Below are 13878 nucleotides of genomic sequence, written 5' to 3' on the forward strand. Positions count from 1 at the left end.
GGATTAAATTAATTTATAAAGGAAAGTACATACAAAAAATTTGGCATAGTGCAAGCACTTCAAAAAGGTTGGCTTTTATTATTTTCAAGTTTGTGTTCATTATATTCTCCTAACTTTAAAAAGCTGAGAAAACATGCATGTCTTTCTTGAAAGGCTTCTGAAATAGTAAAAAAAAAGCTCATGAACATCCAAGCACATTTAGCCTAGTTGAAACCAATATGCTTACTACATTGGGTGTGAGTGGATAAATGGTGTTTTTTGGTCTAATTCATTTGAGAAATTTTTGCTAGAGCAAAAAAAAGGTCTCCCAAAAAATGTTCACACAGGCTGTTCCAATGTAGCATCTCAGTATGAGAAGCTGAGGTCAATCAAGGCCTGGGGGGCTTCAAAAGAAATTGTGACTGTGACCTTGGGGAAGTGAGGATTTTCCAGATTTAGGGTCATCGCCAGAAATACTTTTCACTGGAGAAACCCATTTTATGGCAGGACAGGCATCTAGAGGGTCTGGTGCTTTCCTATGAGTCACCTTCTCCTTGTCCTGTCCTCCTCTCTCCTTGATGCTCCTCTATCTCAGGCTTTAGCTTCGGGCAGAAACCCTTAGTTTGTGTCATTTATTCTAGAATTTATAGCTATGTAAATTAACTTTTTTAGGTATGTAGTTAATTTTTTTCTTTTTCTCCTACTAATCCTTCTGATGTTAACTTGCTCAAGAACCCAGCGGGGTGAGGGGAGATGTCCTCCGTGTCCCCCACCAAAAAAAAAAAAAAATTAGATTCTTGGCACACTTATTTAAAATGATATTGTGCACGGTAAATTTCCAAATGAGGCATATAGAATGTCAAATCTCACAAACTCATCTGATCACAGAAATCCTTTTTATACCAAGTATCAAGCGGCACCAATGCTTTGAAGTAAAGGACTAAAAGTCCACTTCATTAATACTTAGTGAGTCCACTAGTCGGCACACCAGGATGAGTGGCCACAGAGGTGAGGCTACAGAAGGTCACACATAAATAGAAATAAAGAGGAATAAATAAATAAATAAATAAAATAGGAATAAAGAGGAATAAAGAGGAAACGTATCATTAAATTGTTTCTAGCAAGCTGGGCAAGAAAAGCACAAAGGAAGGAACACCCAACAACTCCAGCTGAGGAAATGGGAAGAATGAACTAGCAGGGGTGCCAGGAGCAGGAGGACGAGGGGAGACAGTCACAGAGGTCCTAGGGATACAGAGGAGGAAGCGAGAGGAGAGGCAGGTGGATGCCAAGGGGTGAGGGGCTTGGACTTTCTTACAAATGTAAAGGGCACAGCCCTCCTTTTTTAAATGCTAAAAAAATGATAAAAAAATTCAAACAAAACAGGCTTGGAAAAATACAGACAATTTGAAAGGGCTATGATTGAGGCAAGCATAAGTATTAAGGGATATTCAAGAGATACTTGCTCAGAATGTCCAGGCCTATCTCATCATCCCCTGGGGGAGATGGTCATAAGGATGAGCACCAGTTCTAAGATTTTAAAGTGCAGAACCTGCCACTCAGCTGTCAGTGGAAACTGCCTGAATGTAATTCCCTGAACAGAGCCTTTACAGCTCAGCATATGTTGATGATTCTTCATGCTTAAGCCTAAGAATTTACTATTCTCAAGAGTTTTGTGAGGTTTCTTTTTAGAGAAAGACACTAATAAATGGAGTTGGGATACACACACACACACACACATACTGTATAATTTCCTCAGTTTGGCATAATAGTCAAACTTGCTACTTTGATAATTTCCAACAGACCAGTTTTCTATGTTCTCTAAATCAATTTCACCATATGGAAACATGGTTGGCATGGTTGGGCAGAAATGGGGAAGAGATGTACAGCTAAAAGTAGAAAAAAATAAAGTTCATGAGATTAGGTAGATCAGCGCTGGTGTTTTCAACTAGAGATTAAAAACATTGGTGAAGATTTTGTGAAAGTTAAATAGAATTGAATCTGAGGTACTCTCACACTCAAAAGGATATTTTAATTAATTTTAAGGGTGAAGTAAATCTAGGATCATAAATTCCACACTTACAAAAATGAACTGATTAGAGATCCTTTCGAAAGCAGAATTACTGAGATTATCAGCAAACAATTTCAGAAAGTAAAACAAAGTGCTACCTCCTCACACTGAGAGCCCGGTGATGTTCCAGAGGATTCCAAATGTGCCACCCCACCTAACCATCACCCTGCTGAGAAGCCAGGGCTACGGAACACGATTTAATTCAACAAGCCTGGGAAGACGTCCATATATATAAGCTAACCACTCAAAAACATGACTTACCTAGTCAAAGAAATATAATCATATTGTATATAAAAAAATAAAAACTAAAAGAGCTAAAGCTAAGAATTAACTATTGACCCCTCCACCTATGCCTCCCAATGTCACTATTTGAGAATCAGTGTTCTTGTCTTTAAATCAGAATTAAACCCAAGCATGCCCTGCTGAACGTCAGTAGCCCATTTCAGAACAATCCAACATTCTACCCAAGTGCCAACCAGCTGTCAATCTCTCACTGTTTTCACGGGAAAGTTATATTCAAACCCAAATTCTCAGTTTCCTAAAATGCATGTGGAACACATTTATGGGGATAATAGTCAGCAGATGTAGCACAAAAGGATGAGGAATTTTCTGCTAATATATGCAACAGCTACAGCACTTTGTATTTATGGAAAGGATCATGGGTGAGAAAATTCATACATACAACCCTTTCCCATCAAGAACAGCCTTCCAAAATCTGGGCATGGCCCTGACAGTATTCAATGACAATGGGAAATGGCATCAAGAAACACTGATTTAATAAAAGATATTCTTCAAAAATTAATGTGTTAGAATGAAAAACCATCTTATCTTTCCCAATTCTGTGAACGATACAATGAAAGGCAGGAGATGCCATCTGCTGGGTCTCTGTCCACACTCCAGGTCACAGAGGTAGAACCTCCTGTGGCCTAGAATAATCTTGTTATGCCTGGCGGCCTGGCCTCAATCCAGCCTTCCCACTAGTCTCAGTCATCATTTATACCAGAATTCATGTTCTCTCTCAATGGAATCCTGACTTTGTTCCTGCAGTTCTAACAGAGTCTTTGACCCACACCACAGCCCGGCGTCCCTGACCACTGTCAGGATATCAGGCTGTGTTGTTCAGGACTTGCGAGGATTAACAGAGAAGATAAACTCAGCACTTAGATCAAGAGTCCTATCCTAAATTATGAATAGGGTCATTTTCACCATATTGCCTAGCACAAAGTCTTGTGTTGATGGCGACACTTTGGGGAAAGCCAAAATATTTGCCAATATTACCAAGGAAGGCCTGGAGTACAGAGAGATTCTTATTAGGTTACCTGTGGAGCTACTAAATTTGCTATACCAAATCATCTTGGTTCTTCAGGGTTCCATCTTGGCTCAGCCCTATGTCCTATAAGTCACTTTGAAGTAATATAATCACTGATCTGCTAGTTAGGTTTAGGTCATTTTTTTTTTTTAAAGATTTATTTATTTATTTATACAAGCACTGGGTACAGTCAGAAGTGCGGGAGGGTGAGAGAATTCACCAGAGCCAGAGCGGGGAGCAGAACAGGCAGAAGGACCGAAGTACACTACTGAGGGGAGCAGCGGGCGGCAGGAGAGGTCTGCGCGCCATGTGGGACCCTCCTCCAGTGGCCGGGGAGCAGCCAGGGATCGAACCAGTGCTGCACAGGCTGCGGGCAGCTTCGCAACCCAGCGCTCAACCGCTGCGCCACCGGGGAGGCCCCAGGTTTCGGTCATTTTTGGTACGACTGACCTATTGCCATGCTCTTCCCACCCCAGAACTGGGTGTGGTGGGGAGGGAAATGATAGAAAGGTGAGGTAGAGTGCTAATCAAACTGAATTTATCACACTGACCATGATCCTGGCATTCATTCCCAGGGATGTAAAATCCCATGTGCAAGGGACAACTATCTTGCCCAACAGACCAGAGATGTTCAATCTGCAGTTCTAGCTACTGAGCGCCAGTCTTAACATTCTTTTTACAGAATACACAGATAGTGACCTGCATGCTGACTCTGCCCATCTCCACAATTTTATATTAGTCATTTAAGCTGTGTGTGCCTTCAGAAAAAATATTACCAACTAATCAACTTTTTAAAGTTAAATATTAATAAATAATACAAATTGCCTTGTGAATCATTTCTCTCTCTCTCTATATATATATGTGTAATTCAAGTCATTATTCTATACACACTAAACTTAAGTGGGGTTATATTATGGCTCCATTAATGGCCTGAAAAATTAAATAATTTTTATATTTTAAATTATATTTCTATTGTCATATTTTTTATCTCGTATACACCTACATTTATAGAAAAACCTTGTCATTCAGTATTTTAAAGGCATTAAATACTGCAACTAGTTCCTTACCCTTCTAATTTTAACCAGTAAAGACCCTGCAGACTAGCTAAATGAAAGACTATCAGGAGTTATAGACGTTACAGTTACTTCAAAATTCTCAGGAAACAAGCTCATATGGACAAGATCAATGGAATAATTAAGAAGATTGATATAGGTGATTTTAGCCTTGAATCAAGGATGACTTGACTGACTCAGAAAGTGAAAATAAAAATAAATGCCCAGGGGAAAGTCTGCAAGAGATATTCATCATTCTGAGTTAACATCAGTGAGCCAGGCTGGGAAGAAATAGAGAGTTCACAGCTGTTTGAGGAGGAAGGCTTTGTGGGGGTAAGTGAAGGACGGCATGCTGCTTGCTCCAGGGACACGGGCTACAAGTAGTGGGTCTATCTGTATCACCATGTCAACGGTACAGGTTTCCCCCTGCATCTTAAAATAGAACATTCCTATTTGGTATAATTTGCCAAGCTACTTTTTGCATCTAGAATGCTCAAAAAAATTTTCCATAGATATTAATGGCAATATTGTCCCCAAACCTCCCCCAGAATGTCCTACCAAATCATACCAAATCATACCAAATAGGAACAGTCTACTTTTGGATAGTGGGGTAAACCTGTATCTATATTTTTAGTATTGAAACAGGGTAAATGCAGCTATTGGCATGAGGAAATACATTGACAGTTGCATGCTGCACTTCACTTGAAATTTCAAGTTACAATGTTGGCATGGATTCAGAGGTAGATTACTGCCTCCCCAAAATATTCAAACTGTTGCATGCTAATTAACATAAGATATACATTACATATCTTAGTTCTTACCATCTGGGCCATAGAGAATTAAGTGGCAGGCCAGAGCCTGCCCCTCCTTTTGCAAAATCCAAAGGAATAAATAAGAAAGGACAATGGACATGAAAACCAGTGACTGGGTTGATGGCATGTCAATTACCTTGAAGCAGGTTATGCATAAAATAAAACTAATCAAAGAGAGAATTTACTTGTGGCTATGTTTTCTTCTTCCTTCTTACACATTGCTAATTAAGTTATTAAGTTAAACATATCACTCATCATTGTGACATCATTAAAACATCTTCTTCGCTTTCTAACACTCAGGCTTTGTCAGTATGAAGTCAGTCAGATGTGGCAGCCAACCCTCAAGATGGCTACCAGTGACTCCGGCCTCCTGGTGCCGACGCCCTTGTTAGTGTGACCCCACCTGTGCCAGGCTGTCCTGCGTGACTAACAGGATTGGGCACAAGAGGTGGCAACATGGTCCATCAATGCTGACAACAGGCTATTAAAAGACCATTCCTGTCCTGGCTGCCTCTCCTGGCTCTCATATGTCCACCCTCTGGCTCTCCTGCTCTCCCGGGGAAGACAGCTGTCACGTGAGCAGCACAAATGCAAGGAACTGATGCCTCCAACCTCTCACTTGTCCGTGAGAAACCTGGGAGAGATTTCTGTAGTGCCAGTGGGGCCTTGAGAGGACTGGGAAACGCGGCCACATTACCACCTCAGGGGGAATCTTGTGCCAATAACCAGGGAAGGGACTCACATTCTTTACCCAGAGAAGCTGTGAGAGAAGAATTATTTGCCATTTTAAGCTGCTAAATTTTAGCATAGTTTGTTACACTATAGGCAATACAGGTGGCAAGATCTGAGGTATAAAAGATGACAAATCAAAAGCTTTATATTTTCATGTTCTCAGAAACTAAGCAGGCAAACCAGTTTGTTTTGTATAATAAGAGAAAACTGGATTTTTTTTTCCCAATAAGTCAAAGATTTAATAGCAATTGTGGAGAAAGAGTTGTATGGATAAATGTTGGCTACAAAATCCAACTGATTTTTTTTCTTAACAACTCTTCAGATTTTTACATTTTTTCTTTATTTTATTTTCTTCATGCCAGTCCCAGCTTCATTGAGAAGCCAGACCAGGTAGTGGTGCAGGGAGTCTATTTGAAAGTGGAGATAACCTCCTTTCACTTGTAGTAGAGAGAGCAGCTTAAAGACTGCTTAAGCTGGAGATAATGGCTTATATGAATTGTATGTGATGCTGCATTAATTTGTCATTACCATCATTATTAAAACTACAGCAAACACTTGCCATGTGCTATATTGGGCATATTAGCTATATAAAAAACACCATCCTGTGCCCTCTAGGAAAAGACCCAAAAAGTTCAAAATCAGTCCCCACTGCTATATGAAAAAACTGAACTGTAATCTATCAACTCAGAACAATGCAATGCAGGGATTAGAAGATTCAGCTCATCTTACCTTACAAACTAAACCTTAACAAATATAAATTTGTTTTTAAGGCAAAAACAAAGTGAAAAAAGAAATATCAGAGAAATTAATTGAAAATCATTAACTCACAAGTTTCCATTACCCCAGACCCGAGGCTACTAGGTTACATTCAGAAACAACCAGGCTGGTCTCTGCTTACTTCCTAAACAGCAGAGATCAGACTGACTTTTCTAGTGTGGACAAGCCAGCCAGCAGCTAGAGAGGGGGAACAGCACATCTTGCCAGATCTTTAACTTGTTTCCGATTCTGCTTGCCCCTGCCTCTCCCGCTGTTTCATCTGCTCCCCCAAACATGATTAGTTTCTATGAATTTGTAAAACTCTGCATTGTCAGCAAGGCTGAGAGCTCTCCATCCCAATGAGGTTGAGGTATGGAGTTAATGAGAAGTGAGACCGTGGGGAACGAGTAGGAACCTGCCAGTGTGAAAGTAATTGAGCATGAATATCCAACACTGACTTGGGAACCATCTTCGGTGGCTGATGGAGAGGTGAGGCAGCTGGTGGGCAGATGGAAAATGCACAGATCTGCGTTCACTGTGGGCCCAGAATTTCCACATTCTAACAGCCTGTGCTTATAACCTTGCTGCCTCTGTTTCCCCACGAAGGATCATGCTTTCTTTTTTTTTTTTCCCCTTCTTTTCTTCCTCCTTCCTATGAGGGTTTATCTTTTTTAAGTTTATCTCATCTACTCCCAAGTCTTAGAAAGAACATTTTAAGATTTTGTTTTTCGAGCTCTTATGATTTTAGTAAACATTGTTTTAAAAACGTGCAATTTGCTAAAGTGAGTTCAGAATAACACAAACAACAGTGGTGTGGCTAAAAGAACTGGTGAGACGATAATTTTTTATTTTAAAGTCTCTGCACTGTCCTCTAAAGTCAATGAAAACAAATTATTAATTACTACAATGCACTCCTTGTGTCTTCATCATTCTCATTTATATGTTCTTAAATGGCAATGATCTCTGGAAATCTGCCCAGTAGTGACATAATGAACATCTCAGTAAGCTGAAAACCTTATTATTACATCACAACAACAGCACATTATTATGTATTATTAATTTCAACATGCCGTGAATAGCTTTATTCAAAACAGCAATAATAGATTCAAGAAACAATACTTGAAAAAATTGTGGTGCTAAAATTCTAAGAACAATTACATATTTTTACAAAAATTCATTTACAGATATGTATTTAGTAGCTTGTAATGCAAAAAATGGACACAATTTAAGTGTGCACCAAATGGGAATAGCGTAACTAAAGTACATTCACTAACTGAAATTAAAAATGATTTGTGAAAAATATATAACTATTGAGGATGTAAGAAAAAATGTTATGTTATTAAACAAGCCTAGGAAACTACAAACTCATTTAAAATATAGGTCCTTAAAGTACTGATTAATGTTGAACTGATGGTAATAGAATTGCTAAGATTATGTTTCTGCTTGTCATTTTCTAAATTCCCATTTGCATGTATGTTGCAATTGCTACAAACACTTTTAAGTAACTAATCAGTTTCTCAATCGCTACACATACACAAACAGAACCAGAAACACAGTAAGAGCAATCATATGAGAAAAATCTTAAATATGGTGTCTTCATGGCTTACCTTATCAGCATAGTATTCTCTAACTTCAGGTCTAATAGAATCAAAGTCACCACTGATGAATTCAGGCAAAAAGCTGAAAGAAAGTTCCATAAAGTCAGTTAATTAAGACTCCTTATTTGTTTACCTTTAAATGTGTGAGTATAAGGAAACAGAGAGAGGACTAATATACTCAGAAGGAAAAATAAGCAGTCTATTTTTAGAGCAAATGGGATGCCATATCTTTTACTTGTGGTTTCACTATAGTATGATTGAGGGGACCCCTACATACCCAACTAATTCATCAACAGCCATACAATCAATCAACATTTAACTTTAAAATAAAAAAGTTGAAAAGATCTCCCAGTTCAAACAGACTAGGTGGAGGATTATTGGGGCTTTGGTGGTGGGCATGGTGTAGTAACACAATGTGTAGAGATGTAAACCTAAAACCCTAAATCATATACAGTGTTGCAAACCAGTATTATCTCAATAACCATAATGATGATTTTTTTAACTTAAAAAAAAAAATCTCCCAGTTGAAAAACCCTAATACAAAAACTTGTAATGTTTACATATTACCTTATAGATGTGCATATATACATATACTTATATATATATTTACCTTTATTTACATTATTGTACACTCACAATGCTTCAGAGCTTTTTAACAGAATTGAATGGAGTAAATGATGGTGAGGACTGAAAATACCTAGCAAAGCAGATGTCAATAAAACATTTTCCAAATATCCTTTTGACATCTTTCTAAAAGTAGGAGACTTCTACATAGATCTAAGATACTACAAATGTACTACAAATGTAGTACATTTATAAAAATGCATATGCCTGATCATATCACCTTATCTTATTTCCCTTCCTTGCTACACATATATTTTTAACTCATTTCATATAATCTTCTTTTAATATTCTACATAAAACATCTACATGAACTGGTAGAATTTCTTCCCATTTAAAACACTTACCTGCATATAAATACAACTTCCCTAGATTTCTCAGGCTCCTGTAAACAGCCCTAACCTTCCTTCTCAGCTTCTGAAATGGATTTCATGTAAAGAAGGAGCGGTTTGCTTTCATTTCCTTCAGAAATATTCTACTCTTCACATACCATGAGAAGTAAGTTTATAGTTAGTTAATTGTTTTGATAAAAATAGCAAATCTTCTATAAGATTTCTCAAGAGGTCCAGATTGTTACATAACCAGAGGGATTAACACCTAAATTAAAGGGAGGCTAGCTTGGTCTCCCTGGATATTACCTGTAAACAGAGATGAAGCCCCAGAACCTGTGTCCAGGCTGTGACACAGGGGGCTACTTATAGCTGGAGAGATTCTGCTGTTGTGTCAATGGGCTGGGGTTAGGATTCAAGCCCATAAAATGTCCACAGAGACCCTTTCAAGAGTGGAGCAGCACAGCTGCCATCTCCCCTTAATAAACTGAGAAAATAAAACTATGTGCTCATCTCTTGTCCCCAGGATGTGCAGCCACTTGTGCGAGACAGCTAACCTGCTCTCGTGGCCTGTGCCAAGGGTGGGCAACGGAGTGGAGGACAGAGGCAGGAAGAAGCTTGGCTCAGAAGAGCTCATGTGCACATTCAGGAAAAAATTAATAAAGATGGCCATGAAAACCAACACCACTCCTGCCCTTCCGAATAGTTTTTTTGTCCCCCCAAGTTCTTAACTTATTTGGAAACATTACTTCCTAGGTCAAACCTAGTCTAATTAGTCTGTGCTGGACTAATTCTTCTAAGTTATAGATCTTCCTAGGAAAAAAACGGTAAGAGAAAGTTCTACCACACAGATCTGTACCACAAAAACTGCTCAGTCTCTTCTTTATCTAACCAATAATGGCTACTCGTTGAAGTTTTCATTAATAAAAGTCTCACATTAGTCAATTGATTCTAGACATAGTCACGGAACATTAAGCATATTGATGGTCATTTCTATATGAGTTCATTATTAATAAGTTGATCGAAAGACACCAGCTCATTTCAGAACAGGTCTGGTTTCAACATCTTTCTATAAACTTTTCTCCTCAAAATACCCGTCACCTATCCATTCCTTTCAATTTCATTTTATACCTACTTAGGCAAATACCTTACACCTTACCCATCTTAAGACACAGAACAGATTATTAGTTCTTTTTTCTTTCCTATTACAAATATTCACTTATTTTCGAAGTTTCCTTAAAATGGCTCCACCTACCAGCATTCAAAAACACACAGATTAAAACGCATATGAGTCACAGGGTATTAGTACTTCTTATGGTCTGAATATTTGTGTCCCTCCAAAATTCATAAGCTGGGACCTCCAGGGGTTAAGATGCAAGGGGTTAAGCAAGGGGTTAAGACGCAACCTGTGAAGCTGTGCTCAGCCACTGCAGCATGAGTTCGATCCCAGGCCAGGGAGCAGCCCACATGGCGCAGCAGACCTCTCCTGACTCGCCCACTGCTCCCCTCAGCAGTGAATTTTGGTCATTCTGCCTGTTCTGTTCCCCACTCTGTCTCTGGTGGATCCTTTCCACCCCCGCACCTCTGGCCTGTACCCCAGCTCTTGTATGCATAAATAAATAAATCTTTAAAAAAATATATAAAAAAAACACAACCATAACTATCAATTATTTTTAAAAAAAACAACAAAATTCATAAGCTGAAATCCTACACTGAATGTGATAGTAGGAGGTGGGGCTTTGGGCAGTGATTAGATGGGGGGGGGGCCCTCTGGAGCAGGATTAGTGCCCTATGAAAGAGACCCCAAAGTGCCATCTTGCCCCCTGCACTGTCTGAGGACTAAGAGAAGCCAGCCCACTCTGAGCTAAGAAGCGGGCCTCCCCAGACACTGAGTCTGCTGGTATCCTGAGCCTCCAGAGCTGTGAGAAATAAGTGTGCGTTATCGTAAGCCACCTGGTCTATGGCATTCTGATAAAGTGGCCCAAATGGATTGAGACTGTGCTGCAAGGGATAAAAGCAATCATCCCTCAAATACCTGCATTATCCTTAGTAAGGAACTGAGATCTAACTAGTCCAGTGAATTCTGTCTGTATGGCTGGCATCCAAACTACTCCACCATGTAAAGCAGCCACTGGAAAGTCTGGACTCTGCCTCTATGTAGTTTGAATCATGTGATATCCTAATAAGGCTGACTTCACACTGCTCTACAAATTTAGGCCCTCGGTGTTTAGCTTCAATTTAGCAGTTTTCAAATATCATATTGATTTTGACAATAAATAAAAAAGAAAAATATAAGCTGATACACACAGTCAGCTGAACATCTGTCTCCTTAGGATATATCATTTGAAAGAGAATTTGATCTCTTTTTATCTTACACTGTGAATAGCAAAGAAAAGCAAGCATGTAAATTCACTTATATCTTCATATGAAATATTAACAGGAAAACAGTATTATATAGATAAAAGAGAAATGAACTTTGGCTAACTTTTTTCTACAAAAAAAAAAAAAATACAAAAAGGAGAAAGATCTGAGGACTCTTCTAGAAGAAACCTTCCAGAAAACATTTTTCAATTAACTCTTGTACATCAGTCTCTGTACGGTACTCATGCATATTATAATTATAAATTATAATAATTTCAGTCAATTTTTGTAAACAAATTATTAGGCTAATTTTTATCATCCTAATTAACCAGAGGTAAGCAACCATAGTTGCATGGTAGTCAAGCAGGAAATGTGAGTGCAGTGCAGTTACACGGTAGCGAATCGAGCCCAAAGTGTGTTCTATTCCTGTTTCCAGGTTTAGAGCTTATTTCAATTAATAGAGAAGTGGCACAGAGTCACAATTACCAAATCACATGAGGCTTTTCGAAAGTATATATTAAAGGTAGTAAACAAAAGTATGAATATTCACTTCTGTAACTGAGCACTCTAAATATAAGTGATATAAATTTCATAGGTCATTAAGAAATTGAAAAACACAGGGCCTCCCTGGTGGCACAAGGGTTAAAGTCTCAGCTCTATCAAGCCATCACCAGTCACTGCTGCATGAGTTCGATCCCCCGGCCAGGGAGCTACCCACATGGCACAACAGACCTCTCCTGTCTCACCTGCTGCTCTCCTCAGCAGTGGATTTCAGTCATTCTGCCTGTTCTGTTCCTTACTCTGTCTCTGGTGAATCCTCTCACCCCCTGTACTTCTGGCCTGTACCCCAGTTCCTGTCTGCATAAAAAAATACAGATTGCTCTATCTGCTCAAGCTACAGGAATTTACATCTCAAAATAACCACTTAGAAAACCAGACAAAATTCAAAATGTAGAGCAGATTACCTATATTTGGTTTTGGGGTTTTCACAAATTTCAGTGTGGGGAAATTACCTTCTACTCCTAGTTTGAGTGTTTCTGTCACCAGGAGTGTTGGATTTTATCAATTGCTTTTATTTTTTGTCTATTGTGATTTTTATTATTTATTCTACTGAAACAATGCATTGCCTTAATTGAGTTTCAGAAGTTGAACCAACCTTGTACTCCCAGAACAAACCTTACTTGCTCATGGTGTAGAATTCTTTTAATATATTGTTAGATACAGTTTGCTAGTCTTTTGTTGAGGGTGTTTTGCATCCAAATTCTAAAAAGCCATTGGTCTATAGTTTACTTATCTTGAATTATCTTTGTCTAGTTTTGATATCAAGGTAATACTGGCTTCATGAAATGAGCTAGGAAGGGTTTTATTTCTTAATGACTTGAACACAGAAAAACTAAATTAATAAAAAAAGAAAGTGGGACTCACACTTCTCAATTTCAAAACTTACCACAAAACACAATGGTCAAGTTATCATGGTAATGGCATGAGATCAGATACACACAGCAAAGGTATAGAACTGAGAGCCTGTAAATAAAACCACAAGTCTCAGGTGAACTAATTTTTGACCGAGACCACTCAGTGTGGCAAGACCTGCCTTTTCAACAGGTTTCTGAACAAAGAGCTACAATAAACAGATGGACATAAGCAAAACAATGCAGTTGGACACTTACTTCACACTACATACAAAAATCAATTCAAAATGGGTTAAATTTCTGTGTAAGAGTTGAAACTATAAAAATTTTCAAGAAATAGTGGTATAAAATCTCATGGTCTTGGATTTGGCGAAGAATTCTTAAATATGACACCAAAACCATGAGAAAAAAAAGAAAAATACATAAATTAGACTTCACCAGAATTAAAAAATTTTGTGGTCCAAAAGATTCCATGAAGAAAATGAAGGCAGCCCAATAAATGGGGGAAAAATCTGCTAATCATGTATTTGATAAGAGATATCTTTCCAGGCTATTTAAAGAATCTTATAACTCAATAAGCTAAAGGATCTAGTTTAAAGTTGGGCAAAGAATCTGAACAGAGGAGAAAACAGTCTAGTACTAAATTATTAAACACAGGGTACCATTTTATTATAATTCTATTCATAGGTATAGAATCAACAAAAATGAAAATACATGTGTGCATGAAATCTTGTAAACTGATGTTAACAGCAACATTATTTTTAATAGACAAAAGGTGGAAACAACCCAAATACCCACTAGTAGATGAAGAGATAAGAAGAATGAAGTATAACAAGGGATATTATTGAT

The 13878-nt window shown here is 38.3% G+C and overlaps 1 protein-coding gene across 5 annotated transcripts in view; it reads right to left on the minus strand.

The window, feature by feature from the left end:
- Positions 1-13878, minus strand: part of TPK1 (thiamin pyrophosphokinase 1) — a 240503-nt gene that overhangs the window by 136425 nt on the left and 90200 nt on the right. For all 5 annotated transcript variants that reach the window (XM_037515134.2, XM_037515150.1, XM_037515142.2 and 2 more), the window contains one exon: positions 8316-8388. In XM_037515134.2, coding sequence (XP_037371031.1) covers positions 8316-8388 — 73 coding nt within the window. The remainder of the gene's footprint in view (positions 1-8315; positions 8389-13878) is intronic.

The sequence above is a fragment of the Talpa occidentalis genome, unplaced genomic scaffold (genome assembly GCF_014898055.3).
Source record: "Talpa occidentalis isolate TD23 unplaced genomic scaffold, MPIMG_talOcc4v2.1, whole genome shotgun sequence".
NCBI lineage: Eukaryota > Metazoa > Chordata > Mammalia > Eulipotyphla > Talpidae > Talpa > Talpa occidentalis.